Genomic DNA, 16,168 nt, shown 5'->3' on the forward strand with positions numbered 1-16,168 from the left:
CATTGTTACAGTGCGACAAGTGAATTAAAATTATTCATAAAAATTATATGCAACACACATAATATTAAAAATTATATAACGAATATTTACATAAAAGGATAATTTTCTACTTTAAATAGTAATAATATTACCTATATTTTTAACAAGTTATGTTGATGGAAGTTGTAAAATAAAGGTACCGATTAATTATCATTAAATTAATTTCGTTTTAGAAAGAAAAGTTTATCAACTTTCGTTTTCCAATAAGTGTTTATTTATTATTATACAATTAATTAAAATAAAAAAGGAAAATATATATAATAATTTTGTTTCACACTTAGATTATGGTCTACAAAAACGTATAAAATATAAACAATAAAGCTTTCGGATTGTGTAAACCGAGATTATATTCTCTGTGATCAAAATAAAGTTTACGAAGACAAATTAAATTAGATTAGATTACGAATTAGAATACACAGTAGGAAACAGAGGTACGCAACGTTTGTTTAATTTAAAAGAACAAGTAAGGTTGTTACTTGACGGCGTTTTTAATTAAAAATTTTATGTTAATCAAGCAAAACTGTTATACTCGCGAATCACAAAAAATGGTCGTAATGAATTGAAAATAAATGAATATATTTTAACAATCGTATATTCTCAATATGTATGATACGTACAGATTAAATGTTAATGTATCGAGTTGTTACATATAATTTTATTGCATAATAAAAAATAGGAAGTATATATTTGCAACATTTATTCGTTCGCGGAGTAAAAAGCATGGACGATATCGTCTGTGTCAAAATAACAATATTCGTTTGGCTTGGATTAACAGTTGACTATGTATTATATTGTATATGACTACTTTTATATATATGACTAAACTGCACAAATAAGAAAAGATTAAATACATTATGGCTGTAACGCCTTCTTCATAAATATGTACCGAAATGTACATGTAACAAATGTTTCTCGCAAAACAATTATTTATCTTACACTGAGAAAAAAAGTGTTAAGAACATATTTCTTGACTCATTATCTACTAAATGCTACGATCAATGACTTAAGCAAACTTGATTATTAAAATATATGTATCGGTATATTTTTCAATAAATTATATTTGATAAAAAATTATATTCGATTTGAAGAAATGCTGGGTGCTAACTAAACACATTCAATGATATCAACATTTCTTTTCTCAGTTCAAGTGTACGAATTCACGCGTGTAAATCCGTACATTTATTCTTAATTATAATATCCATTAGCAGAGAACTTGAGATGAAAAGATTATGAAATAAACAAGAATAAACGAAAGATATTTTCCCGTGCAGAAGTAAGAATACCGAAGCGTTTGTAAAAATTCGAAGATCACTGCTTTACACATTTTCATCCAAGTCAGCTTCTGGAATCTAAACTCATATCTGTTAAAATTATCATTTTGCTCTTCTTAGTTCAGATAACATTTACAATTTATCTCGAGACAAACGTTCATCTTACATCGTTTGCAAATAAGTATCTATTGTACATAAAATTGCTTGCATTTTTAATCACAAATATCTCGAAAGTACGTCGCATCGACTAAAAATATTTCAACTGGTTTCATAGTTTGTTTCGTATAATTTATTGATAATGACCTCCGCTTGTAATCGATCGCTCTCATTTTTTCTCGTCGCTGATTAACGCGGCCCTTAATCATCGTCCTTCTTCTGTATCGTTTGATTCATTCTCCTCTCGCAACCGACAATGTGGGCGTTCAGAACGAATCTGTGCTTGAATCTGCGGCCGCATATGGGACATACCTCACAAGGTACGACACCACACTCAAGCCGCTTGTGTCGACTCAAAGATGTCATGGCCTTGTACGATTTTCCGCATCTGTTACACTCGTACTTGGAATCGCCCGTACTCTTCTTTCGTTCACCTCTGAGCGAATCCATCTTGTACGTCGATCCACTCGCTCCACGATGACTCCATTCGCTGTTGTCCTGCATTAGCATCTGCGCCAGAAGACCTGCAACGAGAGGACAATGTGGTTAGACAATTTGTTTCACATTACGTCGTAATGGCAATGCTCCTTTGAACCCGAAATAGAAATCGAACAAAGCTAAAAATATGGACGGATTAACCAAACTACGATTCCTTTCATTTTTAATGAATGGAATGTGAAGTCAATTAAAGATACAAGGATTATACAGTCTCGGTTGCCTATGTCTCTCTGCAGCCTGACAAAAAAATTATTTCCAAAACTGTGAAAGTAATCCGAGAGGATACAATTTGCGGAGAGTAAGCCATATATACGAAAATTGCGAAATTACTGCTTTGTAATTGAGAAATCCAAAAAAGGAAATAGAGAGATAAGAAGATTGAAGTGTAACTATTGAAAAGATGAAAGAAATGTGTAAAACGTGAAAAATTAAAATTACGGATTATTATTGGTAATTAATTTATCGTGAGTATCTAATGAACGATTAATGCATCAGGAACTTTTCATCACTTCATCCATTATTGCTAGTGTCTGGTAAGTATTGCAGTAATTAAGTTCGTGCAGTTAGGACTTCCATTTCCGACCGAAAAGTCAAAAAAGTTGTAAAGGAATGTCATTGATAAAAGTGCGATGATGCAGAGAAAATAAATTACGAAAAAATAGCGGAAAGAAAAATAAGGTGAAGAGGTAAAAAAAAAGAAGACATGCTGTTGCGGATTTTTATGCAAAGTAGAAATCATTACTAGTAATACAAATTTTTAGATATTAAAAGTAGGCGTGTCAAGGGCGGAAATAATTGAGCAAACGTAATTTACATGAATTTATTACATCATCAATAAATAGATTTTTGGTTAATTTATTAATCCAAATGTACACTTGGTTTGGTATTGTAAATTCAGTTTTAATTTTCATACAACAAGAAATGATAATGTTACTATTTTTTCTTTAATAGTTTATTGTTTAAAAACAGTGCTTGCATATTACTTTTACGTATAAAGATGTCACATATAATGGAACTACATATATTTATTCTCTTAAAGTCTTAGATTCTCAAATAATTACATACATCTAATTAAAAAGAAAATCCACTTTAAACAGCAAACGTTTATTATTTGTTTCTTGGTATCCTAATAAATAAAAATCTAATACACTTTATCAGATATATAAATATATATAAGCGTCTATAGAAATATACGATAACGATTTATCATACTTAGCAAACAAAACTTATTATACTAAAAATTCTAAATATCTGTTAAAAATAAGATGATTAAATGAATCAGATACATCATATCTTGATACAATAACCGTAGCACAACTTATAGTTACTTTCTGTACAATAGTAAGAAATAGTACTCTTTAACAATATGAATGAAAATAAGATTGGGATTCTTTTAGAAATATGTAAGTAATGCTTTCAATTACATCATACTTTATTGTGTCAGTTTTGATATTACATACCGAATGGTAGCAAACTGCCACCATTACGATCTTAATAGTAAAATTTCGAAAAATTCAGATTATGAAAAATATTAGTTTTAAAATAAACTACCGTACATTACACATTACACAAATTACACATTACCGTAACGTCATCCACACAGTCCAACGCGGCTCCAATTTTTTACTTTCTGACTCATCACGTTATATTCACTTGCGCCGAGTTTTTTGTACTACCGTCTCTTAATTTATTGTAATGTTACACTACTGACTGCGTAATCTCTGTATATTTCTAATTCGCGAATCAATACCATATATGTATTAAATTGTATTTATTTCTTCGTTATACTGAGGCTAAAGTAATTTTATCGGACACTACAACCTTGTTCAGGTTCTGAGTCCCTTCTCTTATTCTTTGATTTTAAAATAAAGTCTTTTTCGCTCTCAATCGTCGTTTAAACGTGATTTAACGACATGAAATTATTTCGAATTTCATTAGAATTTTTACTAAATCATAATGCAGTTTTACGTCAAAATTACTCTGGTCGATCAGCACTAACGTTAATTTATAAAACGACATCTAGAAGAAAAATTAACTTATCACATCATAATCCCGAGAGAGAATTCACTTTCCTTTACGACATAATAATCCAGAAAAAAAATAAACTCAAGATCAATTAATACAATTCTGTCTGGACTAATATTAATTATCTTTCTTATAGATAGAAAGAAGAAATACTTCACGCTCTTCGTGAATTATAACGCAGCCGTCGTATCGAGAATCGCTGTCGGCTCATCTAAAACAAAGCTGATCTTTTCCTGCAGGGCCCCGAGTGGTGAGTTAACATGAATTTATACGTGAATTTCTTGCCACATAACAGGCACTCGTGCTTAGGCTCGACGCCGCACTCCAACCTCTGGTGTCTTCGTAAGGACGTTTCCAACTGATAACTCTTGCTGCATCTCGGGCACTTGTAAATCACTGGCTTCTTCGTATATGTCAGTTGCTCTATGTCCTTCACGATCAGTCTCGGGACTAAAAAGTAAAACAGAAAAGCGTAGGAGATTAAATCATCGGTTATAGCAAATGAGGAACATTTATGATTGTTTTGTGGCTAACTGGCTGTCGCACGGAGAGCAGATAAACGGAAAAGCGCTTAAGTCTTTTAACTCCACTGCAGAAGTAAAATATACGTAAGTTGATTTGCTCGAAGCATTTTTTTGGGAGAAAAATGTAACAGATATTTATTATAACTTTAATTTACTGACAACATATTCGGCACATTATTGTATGGATATAAACATTTAATAATGTTAGTATCCACACAATAATGCCGATATTTATATACGTATGAGTTGCACTAGTGATAAAATATATCTGATTCTGCACAAATGAAATCTTTTTTCGTACAAACGATTGTCTTTTTCGCGAATAATATTTCAATAATATTAATAAACGTTGTAATTAAAACATGTTTATATTTTAAATGACGTGGTTTTGGATAATATGCTGCGTGTATGACTGTCCAGATTATGCAAATTGTTTATAAATATTTATTTACCGTAATATCAAACGTAGTTTATGAGGGATATACACTTATCATTATGACTGGAAGAAGAACGCAACAAAAAAACAAGAGACAATACTCCCAATAGAACCACAATAATTTTAGATATTTCTGTTCTCAAAGTAATTCTCAAAATGTATTTTCTATTTACAGAATGCTGAAATACAATACATCATATAAATAAAGTTTATTTTAAACAATACTAGATAATTCACATTATTTCAGGGCAGAATCTGGTTTGTAATTTGTAATATGCTCTGTCTTTTTATGTATCTGTGTATTAATATTATATGTATATTCTTTAAAAAAAAATTTTTTTATAAAAAGATAAGATTATAAATAGAATCCTATCTTTAATTCTCTCATAAATGATAAGTCACTTGAAATGGAGCTTAAGAGAAAGGACAGTTTTTTCAAATAAATGTCACAATGCATATCCACGTGTATATAATCGTTGAACAGATACTACCGCGATACCAGAAATAAAATATATAAAGGAAACAAATCTTTGCATACGTGAGATATTTTTGAAATATTTTATTTCATTCACACCGTTTCGCACCGCTCAAATGCACTTCCGCTCTTTATGATTTCACTCATATAAGCTGTGACAGAAAACTGTGAATGTTATTTGCAATTACATTTTCGATAATATCGAGATTTTATAATTCGACGTTTTAGACTGAATTTCGTATTTACGAGAGAATATTCCGATTTAAATAATGACAGTAAGATTAGTAACGACGAAACGTAGGTACGATTATATAAAAGATACAAAAAAGCGCTGCGCGTTGTTCGTTATTTATTAATTACAATCTTATCAAATAAATAAAGCATATATTCAGTCACCGAGATAATACTTTGATTATTTTGGAGATCAATTAGAAGAGTCCAAATTAAACAATATTAAAGTCACAGTATCTTTTGACAACCGATTAAAATCTGTTCGCATGATAATCCTTTTTGATAATAAATTCGCACGATCGATTGCTTCAAAAGATACTTGTCAAGAGATTAAATCAAATCCCTATAGTAGCACAATATATTGGCGCAATACGTAAATCTAAAATTTCCAACATTGGTCCAATATTGTAAGACGGACTCTTCTCTTATTAGCCAATATATCTATTTAGAAATATTGGTCTAATATTGCGTATCAATATTAGACCGATATTCATATTGTATGTGTCCGGGGAAAAAATGGAAAAATCTCATTATACATATATGTCTCAGTCATGTAATATCTAATTATATCCAATTCTAAAATCATTAGATCTTCAGAGATTTTTTATTGAATATTTAATGTCATTATCTATTGAGATTCGATTATGTTCTCTTAGGACATTTAATTAAATTAGATTTAGTTAGATCTCAATAGTCGAACATTCAAGAAAAGTGTCAAGTCTCCGAGAATCTGATGATTTTTTTAAAGTTGGATTATGAGATATAATTAGATATTACATGATTGAAACATATATGAGGAGATTTTTTCCATTTTTTCCCGGGATTGCTAAACATTGGCCAATGCATTTTCTACACAAATCTAACGTTATATAATTATTATTGTGCAATATTTGCATTTATTCCGTGGGCAACAGTGGCTTTACGTTGGGAAATATTTGCCAATGCATTTTCAATATAACCAATATTGGACCGATGTTTAGCCAATGCACTGTGCTACTGGGGACATTAAATCTAAATTTAAAAACTAACGCCTTCCTTCGATCGCGACGAGAGTAAATTAGAAAGACGTATTGCATATTAAATCTTTGAAAGGAGTAATACTTTTTCCCCGATCACGATGAGCGAGAATTTTAATTAACGTATCGTGCGCGATCGATTCTCAATGACATTAGTCCATCGCAATTGATCGGATTTAATATTTAATTTAACGCGTCTCTCTAATTTACTCTTATCGCGATCGAAGAAAGGTGTCACTTTCGAAATTTAGATTTAATACATCTTAGAATTAATGTGCGACTTCAAATTCGTTACCGAGGAGGATTATCGTGCGAATTTCACGCATGAATACACTTTATGACGTGTTGTTATACGCGCCGAGACCAACGAACTGCCGACGTGTTTACACGAAGGTCACCGCGCTTTTTCATTCTCCTAGGCCGCGCTCTATCATTCGCACGGCGGCGGCCGAGCGGTGCGGCAGCAACGCGAGTCGCTCTACGTTTTCTAAAATTCCCCGTCGTCCGAGACGCAATCGTTGAAATTCATCATCGGGGATTATCGCGCGCGAACTTTACGCACGGGTACGCTTCATAATGCGTGAAACATATTCGGAAATACGCGTCGAGACTACGAGCCGGCGGCGGCCGAGCGGCGATTCGAGGCAGTGACGCGAGTCGCTCTACGTTTTCTAAAATTCCCGTCGTTCTAATTCATCGCCGAGGATTATCGTGCGCGAGCTTTACGCGCGCGAATTACGCTTGGTGACGCGCGAAACGTATCCGGAGGTACGCGAAAAACGCGGGCGCCGCGCGCTAACATTCGCACGAGGGGGGAAGCCGAGGGGTTCTACGATTTTTGAAATTCCCGCCGTCCGAGACGCAATCGTTGAAATTCATCATCGGGGATTATCGCGCGCGAACTTTACGCACGGGTACGCTTCATAACGCGTGAAACATATTCGGAAATACGCGTCGAGACTATATACGAGTTGGTGGCGGCCGAGCGGCGATTCGAGGCAGTGGCGCGAGTCGCTCTACGTTTTCTAAAATTCCCGCCGTCTTAATTCATCGCCGAGGATTATCGTGCGCGAGCTTTACGCGCGAAACGTATCCGGAGGTACGCGAAAGACGCGGGCGTTACGCGCCGAGACGTTGTCCTACGCCGCGCGCTAACATTCGCACGAGGGGGGAAGCCGAGGGGTTCTGCGATTTTTGAAATTCCCGCCGTCCGAGACGCAATCGTTGAAATTCATCATCGGGGATTATCGCGCGCGAGCTTCACGCATGAATGCGCTTCGTAACGTTTCAAATATTGGAAAATACGCGTCGGGACTACGAGCCGCCGGCGTGTTTACCACGAAGGTCACCGCTCTATCTCATTGTCCTACGCCGCGCCCGAACACACTCGAACATTCGCACGGCGGCGGCCGAGCGGCGAGGCAGCAGTCGCGAGTCGCTCCGCGATTCCTCAAATTGCCGTCGCACGAGACGCGATCGGTCCCCGTTAACTGGCATCTAGCGTTCCGCATAATTGACCGAGTCTCACGCCCGATAAACGCATCGACCCTTTACGAGGTATTTCGCATGATTTATCCAGAGACGAGAATCGCAGCGGCGCGCTACGCGGACTCGTCCTCCGCCCGTCTCGTTTCGCGAGGGGGTCTTGATCTTCTTTTATCGTTCGCGCGGATTCGAATCGCGCCCGAACAAGTGTCCCGCGACTCAGGCCGCAGGGCGAGAGGGAGCTTTCAACAGGGCGATGCGCGTTGTCTCTCGCGAGTAATTTAGCGATTGGCGAACGAAGGAAACGACCGCGACGCGCCGCGACCGTTGGCCGGCGGGGGCTGCGGTGCGCTTGAAATTACACGTCGAAGCTCGCGTTTCTTCCCTCCTTCGTTGAAGAGAGACGCTTCGAGGTGTCGAGGGCCGCTCTGCTCCCGAGGAATCGGAAGAGGGACAACGCGATCGGGCCGAAGTCGACGTACATTGGCAAAAGCGGACGTAAACCGAACGACGAAGTCTCCGCGGTCAGTGTCGCCAACGGCGCTTCCGCGTTTCCCGCGTTTTTCCACCCTGCGCGCCCCGCGCGTCACGTTGGCCCCGCCGAGCCGGCCGGCGAGATCGCCCCGGGAGCTCGCACGCGATTTTCAAGCGGACTGGACACTTCGCGGGGATTCGGCGCGGATTCCAAGTGAGTCGCGCGTGCAATATTGTTAGCTGCGTTGGACAACCGAGGCGACGGCGTGCTGTCGTGCGACAAACGTAACGCCAGCGGGAGTTAAGGCCATTCTACAACTGCGTAAACGCAGTTGTAGGGTTGTAGGAGTAGAAGTAGCAGTAAGTGTTGTGTATATTAAAGTAATTATACAATAGAGTGAGATACGTCATAATGGAAGTGAATGATTGGTTAATTTTTCCGTCCTACGTCGTTGTAGTCGTGAAAGATGAAGTTCAGCCATCTTTTATAGCAGGCTTTACAATCGGAGATGCTAGTTTAAAACTGTGTTTTACAACGCTGTACAACCGCTAACAACCACGTTTACGCAATTGTAGAGTGGCCTTTAGGCGCGCCGGCTCGACTACTCGATCGCGTCGCGCGGTGTCGGGACGAAACTTGGGCGAAGCTTTCGGGACCGGCGAGTCCGAGCGGGCTGTATTCTACTCTCGATGGACGAGGGAGCGGTACGGCGCGGCTGGATGCCTTCTTTTCTCGGGGTTACGTCTTCGCGCGCGATCACCCCGGGGGTGAGACGGCTCGTCGACCCGGTGAGAAATGATTCGTCGATCGACGCCGAGACGACGTCGAATTGACGTCGACTCGACGAATCATTTCTCACTGGGGAATCGACTCGCTGGGGTGGAGTTTAACGGGAGTGTCGTTTCCGAAATTATAGTGCGCGTCGCGACGAAGCGCGCGTGTGTTCTCGCGAGTGAGTGCAGAATCTGAGAGGAGGAGCAGGCCCTGGGGGAGGCATCGGGCGCCAGCGGAGCAACCGTAGGGTGAGTAAGCTGTTATTTGTTGTTTTCTTTTGTTTTTTTTTCGTGCGACCGAAATTACTTTTCGGAATATCGAACTCTGGAAATGTTGCTTATAACACGAGGCTTGCATTCGTGTTTTACAGATGGACGTAGCTACAACTCCGCTGCTGGCCGTTTGGTGAGTGAGAAATTGTACTTTCTTTCGACTGCGAGAACTCGTCTACACGCCGGATACATTGGGCGTGCGTGAGACGCGTTCAAATTGCGAATGCAACGGCAGATAAATATTATCCGTCTGTCGCTTCGAGATGGATGGGCTACAACAGATTAGCGTAGAGACCGTTCGTTAAATCGCATGCATAAAAATGCACGAACCCGCGAATAATCTTCGGCAATAGAAAAGTTAAAAGAAAAGGGATGAAAGTAAAATAGATGCAAACTGCCGGAAAATAACTTTGGAATAGAAAAATTGCGCAATCTTATTTTCCTCATAATGTTCACATTTCGTGGACAACGATGCGAGAGAGAGAGTAGAAAAGCGAAAACAGAGAAGGGAGAAAGGAAAGAGAACAGCAAGAACAGACCGATGAGAAAATGGAAAGAAAATAGTGTATTATCAATGAACGATACAAATACATTCTATCTAGAGAGCGTGATAGGGAGAAGAACTCGTTAAACTATAGATTATTTTACTTCCTTTCCCTTCTGAGTATTGCTTTATTAGAATTGAAAGTCTGCGATTGCTTTTCTCTTTTCAATATTAAACATTGTGTAATATGAAATAAGAGAGCGATATTCATAGATTTGTAAAACGCGCATATATTGCAAGATATGCCAGGATCATATGACGTATTCCAATTTATTTTTTGAAAAAGAAAATAATCAGTGTACGTTTTCTTATAATTTTTAATTCTAATCTTTCGTAGCCCATCCATCCGCACTTACCAATAATTTCAATAGAACATTAAGAAAATGGCCGTGTACGAAATGCTTCATTACCTTCGACTATCTGCAATTCGAAGGACAAAATTTAGATAATTGAAGAGACGGGAGGGAAACAATTCTATATTACACCTATATTGAATTTATTAAAGAAAATATTTATACCTTATAAAAAGAAGTTTTCTTCCTGCAAAACGTAATACTAAATAATTAACACGTAACGATCTAAATTTTATTACTGATCAATCGGTCGTATATCACTTAAAGTGGAAATTAATATAACTAATAATAAATCAGCAAAGTTTGTGCAACAAACTAAAAATTATAAATAATACGTATTAAATACGAGTCTGAAACGTCGCACAAACTCTACGCGATATCGCCGACGTACTTTGATCGTTCTATTAAGTCGAAGTCCACCTTTGATTCTTAATTCATTTCTTAATTAATCTCCAAAATAAGTCATTAAACGATGTTTCAAAATACCCCCCCCCCCCGGATGTATTTTACGATAAAAATATTTTGTATATTTTTGTAATGACCGACGAAAAATTTCCGAAAAATAATTATCATAACATAAAGGGAATCGGATGATGATCTTAGCGCGCGATTGTTTCAAAGAATGCAATTGTCGGGCGCATTCTCGGGTTAGCGCGGAAACGAGAAAGAGATTAGGAACATGATTCTTTGATAACGCGTGTCGATCGCTTCACAATTGATTGATCAGCTCGTAGCTCGGTTATACGTTAATATAATGAATCAGTCTGGCGTGCGACTGCCAGCGGTGCTTGTGCTTGAATCTCCTTCCGCAGATCGGACACTCGAAGGTGGGATCTTTTCCGCACTCGACCCGCTGGTGTTTCTTCAACGAGTCCCGCCACATGTACTGTTTACCGCATCGGTAGCAAGACCAGGCTCTCGGGTCTCTTCGGTTAGTTTTCCGATGTCCGTACGCTGAAAAGAAAAACCGGTGATCGTTAAGCTGTTCTCCCGACTCGCGTTTCTCGCTCGCAACATCGAAAGCGCGTGATTTATACGCGCCTTGGTATCGCTAATCTTAATTAATTGTAGTAAACAATCACTGTCTTTACACGTTGCTTTCGAAAAAATTGTTCAATTGGATTCTTTCCTCTCTAATATGTGATATAAATATCCAATACTTTGATACTGGAGATCCTGCGTTGAGTAACGTGTCGCATGTACAAGAGATTTGCGCGTGTATAGGAAAGAGAATATTCTATAGAGAAAAATTGCGCTATAAATTATATCGTACGTACAAAACAATCTCAAAAGAAATTAAACAGAACTTTATTATAAATATCATCGTTACAAATAACGTGACAAAACTGAATTACGGCTTTCAGCAGAACCATGCAGAACTGCGTGGGTCTTGGTAAAAAAAAAAAACATACTTAACGATAAAAAAAAAGTATCAATATGAAACACAGTCGTCGCGAGTTCTTTACTATTTAACTAAAATTTTAAAACATGCAAATTATGCGAGATCAGTACATAAGACAAATTCGAAATAAAAAATATTTATCAATAAACCCCAAATATTGGTTTACGTCGGCCGTCGAATTTAACATAGAGTGCAAAGTGTGTGTTGCATATGGTTGTAAAATTTGTACACATCTCATACATATATTTAATCTGTCTTTTGCCTCTTAAAATAAAGTCTGCTAAAAATACGATATAAATACGGTTCAATATGCAATTATATTACCGTATAACTCTCTTTCTGTCGTTCTGGTAAAAAAATATACCGATTCTCGCAAAGCTTTATCTCTTACGAATTACATTGAACTATATGTACACGCGAATTATAATCGACTGTGTCGTGTCAAGTTCGACGCTGTCACTTTGAGAGAGTGCGCATATCACCTACCGTAAACACACGGCTTTAAGAAACTACGGTCGACCCGTGAAATTTTCATTCGCGTGTACATCAATCTTAAGCTTATCTATCGGCTTACAACTTTATTATTTTTTCGCATTACAAAAGTTCGTTATTTTCTCAGGCCGATAGGACTTGGAAATTGAGTGATATTGAAATAGATGTTGCTTAAATTTGTCCTGCCTGTAAAATTCCCTTTTGCAAAAAACACACTTGAATTGTGCTTCCTTGTTACCGCATTGCAATTGGTGACGACGTAAGCTGCTCAGCCACGCGTATTCGTTGCCACATATTTCACATTTAAGCTTTCGCTCATTTGAATCTGACGTTTCCGGCGAATACATGTCCGTTGTCACTGAACTGCTCCCGTTTGAACTGTCGTCCAGATCTTTAAACTCATAGGAAGATATGCTCCATACCTCGCTAACCTTGAGCCCTGCACATAAATGTTGGTATGAGTGGACGCATTGTACATAAATCGGCAGATCATATTCGTTTCGAGAAATTATCGATATGTACGGTTTCTTCGGGTGAGGGAAAAACAACACAGATTTGAATTTAATAAAAAAAATCTTTATACTGTCTATACACACTATATGATAAATCAGTTAAGTTATTTGAATTCATTCTATAATGAATTGCTTCATTGAGGATTGACGAGTAAAAAGGATCTCGGTCAAAGTCGAAACTGGAGGAGTCGGGAGAATCGGGGAAAAGAAATGATTGGAAGTACAAAAGTGAGAAAGATACCGTGATTTTATCAGCAAGTACAGCCGTGCTTTGGCTAGTGCTCGCTGGAAATTAAAATTAGATTTTCTCCGCGAGCGAACAAGTCTGATAATTTAGAATTTAATTTCGCCCATTTGCTCCGTATTAAAGTTCAGGATTTCGCAACAAAGATCGTGACGAAATACTTTTTATTTGGAACTTAGGGAATGTGCGTCAGGAGATTAACAAATTACATACAGGTTCGAAATCAAAAAAATACTTTATCGATTCTGTAAATCCAAATACTGATCTACACATAAGCCTAAATGCTAAATACGTAATTAATTTACTTGCAAAATTTATCGGCAATTGCAAGACTCGTTGACTTTGTTATTCGAAAATAGATTCGTTTAAAGCTGCCCTCTTTCTTAATCACTAAGTGTCATAAAGAATTTATCAAGGTTTGCCGATACAGTTCTACGTTTCTTCCTTGGCGCTGAAAAATATCGCTTTTTCGCACAAACCCGTCTCGAACTTAAATCCAAGTATTTACACGCGTACGATCCAATCGTTAAACAACTGTACACATATCCTTGCGAAACGTCTCTCACGTTACAATTTAATGCTGTGCATGCATTTCGCGTGCGACTGCCAGCGATGCTTGTGCTTGAACTTCCTGCCGCAGACGGGACACTTGAAGGCCGGCTCTTTGCCGCATTCGACCCGTATGTGGTTCTTTAGGGAGCCGCGCCACAGGTAGCGCTTACCACACTGGTAGCAGATCCATGTCTTCCGCAAGTAGACTGAAAAACAGAAAAAATTGTCGTAGTATTTAGTACCGAAAATGCTGTCTTTTGCGCTACCAAATCGCTCTTCCCTCCCCCTGGCCAAACGTCGCGTTTGCTCTGAACGATATTAGCATGACCACGTGTTACGATCACGTCTGTTACAACTCGAGTTTTTCTGTGAATAAAAGCGCATTAAGCCGAGAAAGTCGCACACGTATCATGGACGCTCATTCTTTAATCGAATATTTCGTTAAAGCTCTCGTTGCTGCAAACTTACACTTGATCCGTCTAATGCATTCCAAAATTCATACTGAAGCGCTACAAGGGAAGGGAGATCTTGTTAAAATTATTCTCTTCGCGTGCAAATTAATTCCGCACGCCTCTAACTCTCCATATAAGTGTGAGGAGGGGGGGGATGGGGGATGTATAGTCACACTTAAGCAGTACATTTTCACCAAATCGCTACAAGAGAATGAAAAGAGATAATTGCCGAGTCTTTATTTTATGATAATGACGAGATCGATCTGCGCCGGGGGTGCTTTTTCACAATTCGTGGCGTTGAGCATTGTGGGATTTGCAATTAGTAGAAGGTGACGTTTACTAGCGAAATAGAACTGAATTTTTATTAATGTCAACAGTTTCGTTCACAATTCGATACAAATAACGTTTACAAATGACGATGTACAAAGGACACTCTGTCTCTGAGTCAAGCTGTTGCAATTAAAGTGTTATCACGGCCGTAAGGCGTGTACATTCGACGTCAGATGCGACTGCAGTCTGTGTTTGTACTTGAACCTCCTGCCGCAAAGAACACAGCTGAATTTGGGCTCCTTGCCGCATAATCGTAGATGGGTGTACATTGAAGACTTTCGGGCGTAAATCTTGCCGCAAAGTTTGCATGGGAACATTATGCTCAGTGAACTTGGACCACCTGAAAAACAGATTATAAATAGTGCGTGTGTGCATACTAAAGCGCATTCTATAGTAAACCACCGTGTCGATTTCTTTCGTACATTCTGCGTCGAAAAAGCAACGCGTGCTATAAAAACGACAGTATTATTTCGCGATTTAAGAGTCTTTCCGAAAGGGGCCAAATAATTTGACAAATTAATAGGATTCGTGCGATAACTTTATCGTAATTAATAGAAAATAATTAGCGCATCTTATAACATTCCCGTTGCTAATAAGCAGAAATTGAAGTTGTTTCTGATCGTTTTGTGATAGAATATATACATATATATTAGTTTAATTTTCACATCAATCACATCACTGCAGCGCGGTTTCGCAGTTGATACGCTTGATGTGAAAAATTTTAATAAAAAGAATATGTTCCGCATACAAATAAGTATAACATACACCTAAAATGTGTGTAAAAATATTTGTTATTATTATTAAAGAAATTGTCACAACAGTATACTGTACACCACAGCAATCCAAAAAAGTCCCAGAGAGCACAGACGTCAAAGAGATGTCCTAGAGAATCCAGAGACATTTTACGTTCTAAGGACATTTCCAAGACGTTCTGCGACGATTTGTGTCATATGGAGTAGTATATGAATATAACTTTTGAGGTCAGACAAAGATTGGGTCGCAATAATTCCGATTGTTTAATTCGCGAAGTGTATGATAGAAAACAATCATATTTCCTGATTTTTCTCTAGTTAATTTATAATTTTCAAGACAAAAAGACTATTAAAAATTTGATATAAACGGTATTCTTTTACTTCACTTAACAACGAACTATAAACATCAATAAACCAAAAATTGCAGAATTATTTTATTTAAACAGACTTATAAAATATAAGATATAAATAGGAGATAAAATCTTCTTTCTCTTGATTTCTCGTCGATTCATTGCTGTAATTCTGAAAAGGGAGAAAATAAAAAAGCATGGATTTGGTTTCATTATTTTATTTAAAAAGAAATGTCCATTATTGTGTTTATCTGTGAACGATCACCACGAAATTATTATAAATTCTTCTACTTTCAATTTTATAAATTTGCATTTTGTAGAAATTTGTATAACAAATTATTAGAATATCATAAAATAAGCAGTATATATTTTTCAGTAATGTAAAGATATAGAAATATAGAAGATTTATCAAGATTATCATAAAAATCGGAAGAAAAAATGACTAGAAAGATTGGGTCGTAATGATTCCGATTGTTAATGATCGTTTTAAGACAGGATTTGAAGCAGA

General features: G+C 37.5%; 2 protein-coding genes across 2 annotated transcripts in view; both read right to left on the bottom strand.

Moving 5' to 3' along the window:
• Positions 1-1,667: 1,667 nt before the first annotated feature.
• Positions 1,668-14,533, bottom strand: LOC105570108 (zinc finger protein 2-like). Its single transcript, XM_012027073.1, has 5 exons — positions 14,515-14,533; positions 13,947-13,982; positions 12,707-12,907; positions 4,275-4,439; positions 1,668-1,990 (listed from the first exon to the last, which is right to left on the bottom strand). Exons 1-5 carry the CDS (start codon positions 14,531-14,533, stop codon positions 1,668-1,670), a joined length of 744 nt encoding a protein of 247 aa, XP_011882463.1.
• Positions 14,014-16,168, bottom strand: part of LOC105570109 (zinc finger protein 43-like) — a 10,999-nt gene continuing 8,844 nt past the window's right edge. Inside the window, exon 6 of the mRNA XM_012027074.1 lies at positions 14,014-14,898. Within this exon, the coding sequence (XP_011882464.1) occupies positions 14,699-14,898 (200 nt within the window). The 3' untranslated portion in view covers positions 14,014-14,698. The remainder of the gene's footprint in view (positions 14,899-16,168) is intronic.

The sequence above is a fragment of the Vollenhovia emeryi genome, unplaced genomic scaffold (assembly GCF_000949405.1).
Source record: "Vollenhovia emeryi isolate VEMERY1.0 unplaced genomic scaffold, V.emery_V1.0 DF939122.1, whole genome shotgun sequence".
Classification (NCBI taxonomy): domain Eukaryota; kingdom Metazoa; phylum Arthropoda; class Insecta; order Hymenoptera; family Formicidae; genus Vollenhovia; species Vollenhovia emeryi.

What these genes read in the sequence shown, in the direction of transcription:
- LOC105570108 (XM_012027073.1), bottom strand. An exon ending in ATGGATCTGCTACCAGTGTG is followed by an intron (nt 12,908 to 13,946) that starts GTAAGCGCTACC and finishes ATTTATGTGCAG; the next exon opens with GGCTCAAGGTTAGCGAGGTA. An exon ending in TCGTCACCAATTGCAATGCG is followed by an intron (nt 4,440 to 12,706) that starts GTAACAAGGAAG and finishes TTTACTTTTTAG; the next exon opens with TCCCGAGACTGATCGTGAAG.